The sequence below is a fragment of the Dermacentor albipictus genome, chromosome 9 (genome assembly GCF_038994185.2).
Source record: "Dermacentor albipictus isolate Rhodes 1998 colony chromosome 9, USDA_Dalb.pri_finalv2, whole genome shotgun sequence".
NCBI classification, from domain to species: Eukaryota; Metazoa; Arthropoda; class Arachnida; order Ixodida; family Ixodidae; genus Dermacentor; species Dermacentor albipictus.
This window is the reverse complement of record NC_091829.1, coordinates 87,977,570-87,990,356: the sequence shown is the minus strand read 5'-3', so window position 1 is coordinate 87,990,356 and position 12,787 is coordinate 87,977,570. Positions and strand designations below refer to the sequence as shown.

Below are 12,787 nucleotides of genomic sequence, written 5' to 3'. Positions count from 1 at the left end.
GATGTCCTTGGTTTATTTACAGCTTGGATGCATTTCCTGTCCATTCACCGGTGGGCCAAAGCGTGTAAGTGAAGACATGACGATATTGCTGCAATAGAGACTGTTACTGAGCAACAGTAACAATAAATAAAAAAAAATATGTGCAAATAGGCTTGATGCACACATGTGTGTTAAGTGACGATTTCCCATGGTAAGTTTAGTTCCAGGTTAGTGCTCATGCTGTTTAATCTTGCACTCTATGCTGTGCATTGCTCTATTTTAACCTTGGCTATTTTATTCCCGTAGAAGTATTTTAGTCTGTGTAAAGGGCTGCTGTGTCTTTACACATGGAAATATGTTTAGCCGTTGTTAATATGCACATCCTATAACTGTTATTTCCACACTTTACTGCCTTATTGGTCCTGCACAAGCATTTATAGCTTCATTTTTTCAGCGTACAATACAAGAGTGGAATGCTTTGGCTGCCAGTGCCTTATCTGATAAGGTTGTTGCATTTAAACATGCTGTGTCTGTCCTCTAAATACGATGACGCATCTGCTCTACCTTGTTATTATAATGCACTTCTGTAAACTGTGATCGATAGGTATGGTTTCGTCGTTTCTGCGCTCGCACAACAAGAAACTTATATTGTTTGTGTCTGCTTCCACCATGACTGCATTCGATTCCCACCTTTATGACCTTGTTCAAGATGAAATTATACTTGTAAACAAGCAAACAAATACGCACACAAACAAACAAACAAACAAACCAGTTCAGCACATCAGTTTTGACCTCAGTATGCCACAGGCATGAAAACAGAGAAGACACAGGAGGATGACTGGTGCACACTGACCTACAAAGACCCTGGCGTCGACCAGCGGGTGTTTCTCCATGAGTCTCCTCACTAGCATTATGGAAGGGTCCCCTTCATCTTGGATGCAGAACAAAAGCTCAAACTGCAAAGACAAGACAGGACAATAACAGTCACTGTTACATGGGAGCAGCTCTTTCCCACGATCTTTGTGCTACTATGCAATGTTACACCCTGGAGGAGCAGGTGTTCCGAAGTTTTTTAAGACCTCTGAGTCAGAAACAAGTTGTCCCGGCACGCGATTCATGTCTTTGCTGCATAGATGCAGGGTTGCTTGAAATAGAAAAGTCACAAGACCTAAATATTTCAGGGGACACTCATTCTAATATATAACTTTGTAATATTTTAAATGAATGTATTGTGTATATTCATTAAAAAATGTGACAATACGGACAGGAAACGATACTTCACTAACATTGAGGCTGGTGTCCGGTCATTTTGCGACTGTATAGCTGGAGCCCCGTTAATTCCGTGATTGTGCGCATTTTGCCACATTCCATTCTTACCTGACAACACGCAGCACAGTGAACTCATACCTTTCTTGTAACTGTTCATAAATCTAACTTGTTGACACTAACAGCAGCAGATATTAATGATAAAGAATTATGTCATGAGTAAACTGCAGCTTATTTTGTTACACACATGTGCTTGTTTAAAAAAGAATGCAATAAGTAGTCATGGTAATGGCTCTCCTCTTCTCAATGCCATTAATGCCTCCAGCACACACCCCCAAATCTGTCCTTCACTCCTTTCTTGCAGGTGGACCAACGGCTCACCAAACACATTCATAATGGAGAACCAGTAACCTACGCTATGCATTTCATATCAGCCATCAATACTCAATGAAATGGCAACACTATCGTCTCATTCAAGTAAGAGATTTTTGTGAACTGGTACTAGGATGCATGCTTATGTCAACATCACTGCTTGGTTCATTTCTTCCAGTTTTCATGCTGCCTCTACATATGTACGACTCTCATGACTACGATTGTGCCCTGTACAAATGCACAACATTTCAAGTGCACTTTCCCAGGCTAGCCAGCAAGTTAGGCAAACAGCGACTCTGCACACCGAGTTGCACGGAGCAAATGCATAACAAGCACCGCACCCGGTTGCCACGGCACTCATCCCTGCCTGCCTACTACGCCAACAACCAACCTCCCGCATCAACGGGAGCAAGCCGGTCGCAGCCTACAGAGCTTCGGACAGCGGAAGCTGTGACCGCACAACACGGCCCTGCTGACGCAACAACGTGGCGTCAGCTTTCGAGTCTGCTGGGATGACACCCTTCGTCTCTAGCACGTGATAAGCTCGTGGACTCTGGGAGGGCTTCGTGAGCCTTTATCTGTCGGGTCAATGTTTCTGGCAAGAGGACATCTTTTGCAGTGCACGTTTGCAGAAAACAATTAGGTGGGTGTGTTGGTGTCGCTAAATTTATCACGCATGCCTCAAAGCGGGGATCGGAGAACAGAACAGGCTGTTTCCCAATGGCTTAAATTAGTGGCGGCAGGATCATTTAATGGGGGAAAATGGAACAGCAAAACACTTATATCAAATGGCTTCCAAATGCTCAGAGCTGTGGTGACATGAACATTATAACTCGTGACGAAAATGATTATGATGACAAATGAAGCATTTATTATAGTGCACAGGCAAAGCTATGAATCGTTCGTATGGGCGTACTTAGAAATGTGTACTTACACAAGCTACAAGGACTGGTAGAAGAAATAGCAAAATGCAAGATACACAGAAGGCAACTGAAGGCAAATGCAAAATAACACGCAGGAGTAAACAACGAAAAAAAGTAATAAAAAATAAAACAAAATAAAATCAATAAATAAAAATAAAGAAGGCAAAGAAAGAGAGAGGGCTTGGAGTCATGCAAGCTAATATTGTAACAATGGTTGATACTAACTCACAACACAAGAAGTGAGCTCTGAAATAATAATAATAATAATAATAATAATAATAATAATAATAATAATAATAATAATAATAATAATAATAATAATAATGCCGTTAGAATGCAAGAGTAGGAAAAACAGTACTGCATTTTCACTGCTGCAAGACTGGGGTTATGAATTGCCAGTACTTGGCCCACAGTGTGCTTGAAAGACCAAGATTAGAAATCTTTAATCAAGTACCAATTTACAATGCCAGTTACAAGCTAACTAAAAATTTGTAGCACGTTTTCACTACAGCACACAACTGCCCTGACTCCTGACAGTTTTGCATTAGCACTTTGCCAAACACCAGAAAAAAGTGACATCAATGACTACTGGCTTTCCTGCAATTGACGGTATTCATATTGCACTGTAATAAGACATGATGGCTGGAAAAGGCCAAATTCACTAATGTGAAAGCTTGTAAAACCACAGTGACAGCCACCAAAGCTATCACGATAACCAACTTTGCCAAGCCCAAACACCATTCAATATCAAGGAAAATTTAAATAACTTGTTCACCTATATTTCCGACCAGGAAGAGTATATTCATTAAAAATAAATAAAATGTTATTCAAGTAAAATGTTGATTAGTGCAGTAGGCATTTAATTAGTAGTTGGCTTCATGAACTCTCAGTTGAACACTCACTCCCAGTATATCAAGAACGCTGCTATGGGCTTTGCGTTAGGTTTTCCACACTACAACAATCACTTAAGGTATCAAACTCAGCCTAGCAAAGATGACATGTTGGACATTGCCACGATAATGCCATCAAAACCAACAGCAAGCACTGTCCTTGCACTGCATTGAACACTGCTTTGCAAGTGAATTCTTTGCCATTCTATGATTTTTTTTTATTACAGCACTGCGAGTGACACATCAACAACCCACAAGCCAGTCACTAACATCTGCCCTCCTGCAAAGCATTTTCTCCAGGCTCCTTTGTTTTGCTTTCCAGACACGCGTCATGCCTGACAGGTTGTCGTGCATCGTTTGATCTGCTCTCCGTCGCTGTGTCGATGCAAACAATGCACTCTGCAGCGCTGCTCCTTGCTCTCGAAAGAGGCCCGAGCACATGTGACAAGGCTCTAAACTTGGGCAACCCAGGCGAGGCAAGCGATAAACAGCGGCCAACAGTATCACGCTTACCGATGCCAAGCCACTAAAGAGACACTAAAGAGAAATAGTAAATAAGTTTAAACTGATAAGATATTCTTCCAAACCTCTGCTCTTGTTCATTCCACGATAATAAGTTGATTATCGTAATATAAAATGAAGGTCAGGCTTACATTCGTCGGAATTTCACACCCAAACCTCAGCACCCGTACGTCAGCGCAACATCACGAATTATGAAGTGTCTTTTCGTGTTTGGGCTCAGTAAACGTTCCCAAAACTTGCCATGTTCCTTCTCCGGCTCCTTTCAAATACAATGCACACCATTTTAGAGCATGTTACGATGTAGAGCACACGCGGAGCAGACAGCGCCAAAATCCATGACATCATGACTGTGGTGGCATGAGAACCTCAAGGCAATGTTACCACCTGCATTTTTCTTACTGCAAGTACCTTTCTTTTAGTATTTTTGGAGGGTAATTTACTGATGCAGCCCAAATTTCCCTTTAGTGCCTTTCTATAGCTATCATATAATGGCTTGTGTTTGGGGGATTTCATGCCAAGAAGCTGGTGCAGCCACCATGATCCTCGGCGTTTGCGAAGACAAATTTCCTAATCATAAGTGCAGAACAGGAGTGAATGGACCAAGTAGGCCCTGATCCATGTCGAACATTTTAAGCAGTCAATGAACGGCCATGCAGAGAGCCCGTGCGCTGAATAGTACAAACGGATGGTTTGTTTTGAGAACATGGGTTAACATACTGAAATATATGCACACACTTGCATGCTGTGTACATATCCACTTACAGTTGCGTGCATCACATTTTGTATCACTTTATTTTAGCCCTGTTGATGGATATGTTTATTATGCTTTATAACAATTTTGCTTCACCTGTAAGTGCACGGGAACGTTTTATTTTATTTTCTTTTTCTGGTAAGTTAAGACGTGTTTTTGAAATAAGCCAGTTGACAAAACTTGTTGTCCCCCTTATTCTTTGTCTATGAAAGGGCTAAATTTTCAACATAAAGACAAAAACCAAAAAAGCTCGGGGATATGTCACCACAGAAGCCTGCTATGTTCGACCAGGGGAGGTATTCTGCAAGAGTCCACCTAGTGGACTGTCCATTTCGGCCGCTGCTGATTGGATGCAGCTGTACGAGCGAGGAGTATACGAACCGCCCTAGCCAATCAGGAATGGCTGAAATGGACAGTCCACTAGGTGGACTCTTGCAGAATGCCTCCCCAGTTGCCAAGTTGATATCCGAGGTGTGTTCTGAATCTCACACAGAGCTACCTTGCCATCTTCACTTGACAGCCGCAATCTGAGTCACTTTAAGATATTGAAGTAGTTCATGAAGAACGCAACATTGAAATCTACACAGACGCAGGCTGTCCTGTTGTCTAGCTCAGCAATCTACTAGAACTTGACGTGAAGATACAAGTACAGTGCCGTCTGCTGCTAAAGAGAACAAGCGAGAGCATTGCACAAGCTTTCCTTCCAGCAACCATGCAATCACCTGGCTTTGCAGCAGGTGATTTATTCATCTTTAATTTCAATTTATTTTTAATCATTTAATCATCAGCTGGCACCTTTTACACACCTGCGCAGTGCATCGACATTGCTTCAACCAGAACGTGTAGCTCAAGCGCCAGAAATAAGAGAGCCACGTGTTACAGCACTCCCTTTGACAACAAACTGCACTGTACAAAATGCACCTCAATTCAAGCAAGCCATATTTTCTTAAATGTGTGGAATGAGATGTCCCCCCCTCCCCCCCTTTCTTTAGGGTTGCTAGGCCAGCTATTCCACTCGTCTTGGCAGCCCCACTGCTTACCTGGGGTTGTTCTGACAGGCTTACTTATTTGTTCGGCTTAACACCTTTATCCAGGGACTGCACGAAGTCTTTCAACCTTTGCCATAAAATGTAACCACCTGCACGAAACACTAAAGATTCCCTTTGGTCTTTTAACCTTGCACTAAACCTAAGTCTGACAACCTTCCTGCAGAAAGCATTTCTATTAGAGACAATGCGTGTTCCCGAGATGCTGTGGCAAATATTGCATGCCAACTGCTACTAGGGCGTTGCTTAATAATGTCAAACACCTCTACGACAAACGCCTCTAGAGTAAAATGACCTGTATAACAAAGGATTTATGTCCCTGCAGAATTTGTTTCTTTTACATGTATTCTGAATGCCAGTACAACAACAACCACAACAAAGAAAACAAACCTACAACAAATTTGCCTGTACAACAAAAGCATGTGGCATCCCTGATGGTTGATTTGTTGCTTTACAATGAACTCCATGTAGTGATGCCACCACTGCCCTTCATAGGTGTCACCAAGGTGTGATCTGCGCTAACAGCGGCACAAGCAACATACTTGACGAGCATGCCTATATTAGTGGTAGCCCTGCTGTAGTGCTCCAGCAATCGCTTAAGTTGCATGCTGTTTGTTGCAATGCATCAGTGGGCGCAACGGCTGACAAATACATCACAGTTGATTGCGACACGATGATCGTACCATAACTGACAACTCGCAACGTTTCTACAGCCATCTAAGGCGGAGAGGACACAAATGTCAATGGAGGCAACAGTGATGAAGATTCTGTAAACAAACCAAGAATTTTGATGGCAAGCGAGGCAAAAGCGGCATTCTATCTGCGGCTTGACACTTTGTGTAGCTCCCGAGTTTTGCCACGAAACTAGGTGTCGCCGGCAGATTTCTTTCCACAGGTCACAAACCTCTTTCTTCGGAAGTGGAGTTACTGCGGGTTACGGTGAGCATGGGCGTGGTATCGCCACGGAGTCGACAATTGTGATTTGCTGCTCGACCGTCTTTAGATTTCCTAATCGACTCGCCTAGGGAAGACGACAGTATTAAAAGCAGAGACTTTTCGAGAGTGAAAACAGAGGGTCCTGATGCGACAGAGACGTTTAACTTGCTCCTGCATGGAGTGGGTTTCCGTACTGGAGCAGTGTAACTAAGCTAAATGAACACTTTTTCCTTCATTTTCTACAACCTGGCATAGTAGTTGATGGTCTTGGTGGATTCCATGCCCTGAATGCTACCCTAGCCACCACAGACTGATTCACACTGCTCTTATTTTCAAGATTTGGTGCAGCTAAAAAGAACACCCTGTGAAGCTCTAAACCACTTGTAGTCTATGCTCTTTGTTTTCATGTAGTGATGAGGGATGAAACATGCTCCAGCGTGAAACAAACATGCATCCTTGACATCGTACAAAAAACAGTCAGCTGTTCCACTCAACACAGGCAGGTTGGCAGGAAAACACCAAGATGCCCACTCGGCACTGGCTCTTTGACAGCGCCAAGTAGCCGACACCTTCAAGAAATGAAACCAGCAGAAGAAAAGTCAGGCCAAGGGACCCACCAAGTTTGCCAAGATGCTCATAAAGCACCGGGAGCCGCAGCAAGCAGCAACTATCTCATCCCGCCACGCTGACGCCTCCCCCTCTCACCCCCCCCCCCCTTGAACCCCGCTATCTTGCTATCTTAGCCTGCTGTGTTTGCACAGTCCAGGACAAAGCGTTCAAACTGCCTGTCGTAGTCAAGCCTATCATGCCTCTCAGGTTTGTCTACCCTAAACAGCAGACAGTAAGCACGACGGTCAGCAAATATGTAAACTTCTAAATGACGCATTGAGAAAAGCATGCCAATCCTATTTCAGTCTGAACCAGAGCCAACAATCACTGAAACAGCTTGTCACGAAAATATCTGGAGCAAGCAGAGTTCAAGGCATGTGTGCTTCCGCAATGGCGGGGACTGCCGTGAAGCCGCTGTCTTACCTATTCATTTATCTGTAATCAAACAGCACAGATGGCTCCTTGGTTAAAAATGACAAGCAGACACATGACTAGGCCATTAGAGCTACACGCATGAACGCACACACATGAATGCACATTTTTACATGTACTGGTGATTGTTACTGAAAAGTAGAAGACAGCGTTGCAGAGAAAATTAGAGCGGAATTTGCTTTTTTAGCTTGTAGCTTAAGCTGTACGCAACTTCTGCATTGCCTCTTTCGTTTAGAAACATGCAACTGGTGTACACACTAAGGCAATGCAAAGGTTTTTTAAGTATATCACAATTGGCAGCAGTGCAAAAGAGAAAACTTTAAAGCAGCTTAGACTGATAAAAAGTACATTTTTGTTTTTTTCTGTAGCAAGAGGTTGAGTATCAGAAAAGAAAACGAAGCCCGAACGTTCCCTTTTATTCAATATCGCGCCAGAACCCCAGTGCCAGTAAGTCAGCATGACATTGCTGATGTAAAATGTATTTTCTCGCATATCTTCGCTGTTGTTGCTACAGTAGAAGTTCTGGAAACCTGCCAAGTTCAGTCTTTGGCTCCTTCAGAACACAATGTAGTCTGTGTTAACCAATAAACAATTAAACAATTAACTAGGCCCTAGCAGACGCGGTCAAATCCCATAACGTCACGGCAAACGTGTGGGAACTTCAAGCCACCAATCTTGGTGTCATTTCTGGATTATTTAAGCCTTCTCTCATGGTAGGAGTGTTATTTTCTGGTATTGCAAAAAGGTAATTTTCCCACTCAATTTATTTTTCCTTTTAGTGTCCCGTTCTAATGCTGACCTGCACCGACATGTTCCCCTTCAGATGTGTTGGAGAGAGAGGCTCGCAATACATATTTAATTTCTTATGCACCCAGAATTACCTAGAAGTGAAGATTACTCCGAGAACTCCATAGCTGTTGTTGCATTTCCATATGGATCAGGGACAACAAAACGACGGGGCAGGAAGACAAACGCGACAAGTAATTCCCGTCACAAGTGGCCATTCATGCATCCACAGTGCATATCGAAAAAAGAATGTTGGCCTAACTTGTATGGACAAGTGCTATGTATTGCGATAGAAGTAATTAAATTTCTGGAGTTCTACACAACAAAAAAAGAAAAAAGAATAGAAAAGAAGAAAAATCAGCAGATGGTGAGGCACACCGTAGCGGAGGACTCTGGATTAATTTTCACTGCCTGAGGTTCTTCAACCTGCACTTGATGCATGGTACATGAGTGTTTTTGCATTCTGCCTCCATCAGAATGCAGCCACTGAAACAGGGATTGAGCCCAAGACCTTGTGGTCAGCAGTGCAAGGCCATAGCCATTGTGCTACTGCAGCGGTTATTACGTGGGAATTCTTCGAAGTCCCTCGTACATGCGAGGTCAATTGAACAGCTGCAAGCTTTTGTAGTACTATATTTCCCCAGCCTTTTATCAGATTCAACTTTGTTCCATTGCTTACTGCCTCTTCTCATCTTGTCTTTACAGTTTCATTGCTAGTTAGACTTGAGCCTTTTCAATATTTTGTCTGCTAAGTGCGCATACAGGCATCTACGTCACCGCTTTGGGTACTTTACAATTGAACACTGACCTCCTCTGTACATTATTTCACCGAAATTTCCGGTGACATTGCCCTGCTTATGACTAAGTGCACAATTTGCTGCTGGCAACACTGAGTGTCCTTGCATATTAGCTTCTTGCCAATTTTATTCCTCACTGCTTCTGCAATCTTTACAGTGGCCATTTCAAATACAATGGTCACTTTCAAATGTCACTTTATGCTTTTTAATTGATTTTGACAGTTCAGCCAATTTGACCTGATCTCTAGGATTTGATGCATGCTTGTCTATAAACGTTCTCTTGTTGTTTAAGAGTGCTTGCTACTGCAATTTAGTAAGCATATTTGACAGTACAATCTACAGCAGCCTCACTCCCAGAGGTCGCTGTTCTCAGTTGCCCCGAGATAGGCTTACGAGACTACTGCAAACAGAGTAAGCAGATGTCACATTGTGATTAGCCTACACAAGCTGCTCAGGCGACAGAGGCCTAAACTGCTGTTACTGTGGGGTGGTGTGGGGTGGTGCTATCCTGCCAGCCACTGGACCACGACGGGGAGTTGCATATTCGGTGGCTACCCACAGTGGTGGCGGACTAAGTGGTAAGGCTCAATGTGCAGCGAGGTTGACTCAGCAAAAGGCAGGTAGCCATGAGGGATCAAAAACAAAGCGCAGCTCACCTGTGGATAATTCATAGTAAAGAATGATTCGAGGTTGCTGAAGAGGTTTGGGTCCACCCCCGTCAATGGTTTGATGATGGACACGCCGGGCAGTGGCACCTCCAGGGGCGGAAGGGCTTTCTTTTTATGAAGCTTCATTTTTCTGTCCAAAAGGGGAATAAGAAAAAAACAAAGCGGAAAGGTCACAACAAGCACTCAAGCTGCAATTTGGTTGGTAAAAATGAACAAGGGCAACACCAAAAATATGTGTATCAGCAATACCACTCCCTATTTAAAGAATAAACAGTGAAATATAAAACAAGTAGTGTTCAAACATTTATTTGAATTTTTTTTATACAGTGCAATATAAGATAACTATTCAAAATTTTTAATTGAACTTGAGCATCAATAAGTGTGCTTGTTCTGAGCATATTGTTCAGCTATATATACATTTTTACAAATCTGTTCCTTCTATTTCTCTCTCTCTCTCTCTCTCGGTTCCTAAAGCTTCATGTATATGCGCCCAGTAGTGGAGCCAAACTTTGCTATAACAAAGTTGCATACTTCACGAATATACCTTCATTATGTCAGGTATTTGTTATAAGCATGTATTTGTTATATGCTAAATATTGGCAAAAAACATTCTATATCAAGTTCATTATTTCCGAGAATTCGTTATACCATGGTTTATCTGTAATGCCTTGTGATCCCATGGGACAAATAAAAGGAGACTGTCCTTACGACCTATAAAATAGTTCTATCTTTCAACGTTTTTCAAGCCACTTTGTTGTGTCATCTGTGTGATAAACAACATGCTGTCTTTAGTCATGTGCAATGAATATGTCTAGGCCCTCGTCACATTGCCTGCTGCTACATGGTCAGCAGCCGGGCATTGGGCACTTACTCGTCAAGGACTCAATGCACCTTAATTCCCCTCAAAATAATAAAACTGGTTGTAGGTAAAGGCTGCTCTAGAGCACACCCCACCGGTCCCAAACAGAAATTTCTGCAAGTTGCGAAGGGGCACCTATGGAGCGTCTTATCCCAATATTTTTTGTTGTTGTTCATTATTAGAGGAGGTAGGTGAAATTGCAATGCCGCGTCGCTATGCTGCCAGGAGGTAAGCTTCACTGCCAATACAGACACACTCCCTTTACCTTGACTAGTGCCCGCAAGTGACAGAGCCTCCCTGCCTTCTCTCACAGTGGCAGCCGAGGAACAGTGTCGCATATACGTCATGAGCCCAGATTCTTTTCTCGTTTCTTGACTTTATGCTTCATGGCACACTTCCAGTGGTGGTTAATCATGCTCTACATTGGATGATTTGAGTCTTGCGCCATAATCGGGGACGTTGCAGCCACTGCACTTCACGTGGAGCCATATACGTGTGCCCTCTTGATTCTTTATTTATTTATTTATTTATTTATTTCAGAATACTGCAGGCCAACAGTTATGGCCCATGCAGGAGGGGCTATACAAGGCATGTAAATACACTGGAACATCAAAAAATAAAAAGAAAGAACGGCAGTTTAACAGATTGCCGCTAACAGACAAGCAGAAAAATATGTATACACATGTACATATTCATACATATATATATGCTTTCGCACATATGCAGCTCTCATTCACTCAAACAAATGCTCTTCTAGAGCTTTAACAAAATTAGCGGACTGGAAGATGGCCCCTGGAAGACAGTTCCAGTCGGAAACGGTCCTCGGAAAAAAACTGTGTTTGAATGTTTCAGTTCTTGCAAAAATTGGTTCCAGTAAATGACTTCCTGTGTGGTGTGTTCGTCTAGACGATAACTGTTTAAGTTCTGTGGGATGCGAAATGTTTAGTTTATGTGCTAAAAGGTTATGCAAAAACAACAAACGGGACATTTTCCTACGTACTTGAAGTAGTTGGATGTTATTTGTTTTCATTAGTGTCGTAGGTGAATCAAGCCTTCTGTATTTGTTATAAATAAACCTAATCGCTTTCCTTTGCACCATCTCAAGCTGGTAAATGTCCTTCTTTATGAACGGGTCCCATAAGACCGACGCGTACTCTAATTTTGATCTGATGAATGTTATGTATGCAAGACGTTTAAGCTTACTTGGAGTGCCTCTAAGCTTCCGCCTCAGAAAGCACAGCTTGGAAAATGATGAGGAACAAATGTCTGAAATATGCTCAGACCAAGTTAAATCGTTTGTTATTGTAACCCCTAAGTATTTATGATGTGTGACCTCCATAATAGAATAATTTAGAAGGCTGTAAGAGAAAGGAGAAACCTGTTTTTTGCGCGAAATTCGCAAGAGGACAGTTTTATCTAGGTTAAGTTGCATATTCCATTTAAGGCACCATTGATGAACAGCTATTAGTGAGTTTTGTAAGAGGTAATGATCATTACGCTCGTTTATGCTCTTGAAGAGAATGCAGTCATCTGCAAAAAGCTTGACAGAGACATTTTCGGAAATAGCAGCCGGCAAATCATTAATATAAATTAAGAATAGCAGTGGGCCTAAAACGCTTCCTTGGGGTACACCTGACGTAACTGGAAGCACTTCAGATTTACAACCATTAACCTCTACGTACTGTGTCCTGTGTTTTAAATAAGCATTAATCCAATTAACAAGGTAAGTAGGGACGCCAATACTTTCCAGTTTATAAATAAGTTTACTGTGGGGAACTGTGTCAAATGCCTTGCGGAAATCTAAAATAAGTACATCAATCTGCCCCGATTTATCAAGCACAACAGAAAAATCATGAATTGTTGTAACTAACTGTGTCACAGTGGACATTTCTTTCCGAAAGCCATGTTGTGCAGGTGATAAAATGTTATTTTCAGCAAGATAAGAGTTAAG

The 12,787-nt window shown here is 42.4% G+C and overlaps 1 protein-coding gene across 1 annotated transcript in view; it reads right to left on the bottom strand.

Annotated features, from left to right (window-relative positions):
- GlcT (ceramide glucosyltransferase) overlaps positions 1-12,787 on the bottom strand; it is a 93,210-nt gene that overhangs the window by 14,690 nt on the left and 65,733 nt on the right. Inside the window, exons 2-3 of the mRNA XM_065440798.2 lie at positions 9,966-10,107; positions 833-935 (exon numbers count right to left, since the gene is read on the bottom strand). Of these exons, the coding sequence (XP_065296870.1) occupies positions 833-935; positions 9,966-10,107 (245 nt within the window). The remainder of the gene's footprint in view (positions 1-832; positions 936-9,965; positions 10,108-12,787) is intronic.